Source organism: Bison bison, unplaced genomic scaffold (assembly GCF_000754665.1).
Source record: "Bison bison bison isolate TAMUID 2011002044 unplaced genomic scaffold, Bison_UMD1.0 scf7180017864527, whole genome shotgun sequence".
NCBI lineage: Eukaryota > Metazoa > Chordata > Mammalia > Artiodactyla > Bovidae > Bison > Bison bison.
The window spans coordinates 947,392-947,792 of NW_011495078.1; the positions used below are offsets into that span (position 1 = coordinate 947,392).

Genomic DNA, 401 nt, shown 5'->3' on the forward strand with positions numbered 1-401 from the left:
CTCCCCCAGAGGCTCTGCACGCCCAGGACTCCCCGCTGGTCACACCCCACTGGTCACCCCCCACAACCCCAAGCTGTGCCTCCGGCCTGGCCACCCTGACCTCCTGCCGGCCAGTCCCCTTCCCGTGTCACACCTCCTGTGGCCCCGGGCGCGTCTGCCCCGCAGTCCCCAGTCACAGCCCTGGAGGGCAGGACCGCGTGGCCCCCATGTCAGCCCCGGAGCAGCCCCGCTGGGCGCCGTGGGCAGGACTGCGTGGCCCCGTGTCAGCCCCGGAGCAGGCCAGCTCAGAGCTGCGGTGGGCTCTGCCCTCGGTGGGGACACGGCAGGTCTGAGCTTAGGGACACCGGACTGTGGACCCTCCAAATGTCGTATTTTCCAAGCCGAGCTGAAGGCATCCAAAC

General features: G+C 70.1%; 1 protein-coding gene across 1 annotated transcript in view; it reads right to left on the bottom strand.

Annotated features, from left to right (window-relative positions):
* Window positions 1-401, bottom strand: part of MCF2L (MCF.2 cell line derived transforming sequence-like) — an 82,817-nt gene that overhangs the window by 19,003 nt on the left and 63,413 nt on the right. The window contains exon 7 of the mRNA XM_010831541.1: window positions 195-302. Within this exon, the coding sequence (XP_010829843.1) occupies window positions 195-302 (108 nt within the window). The remainder of the gene's footprint in view (window positions 1-194; window positions 303-401) is intronic.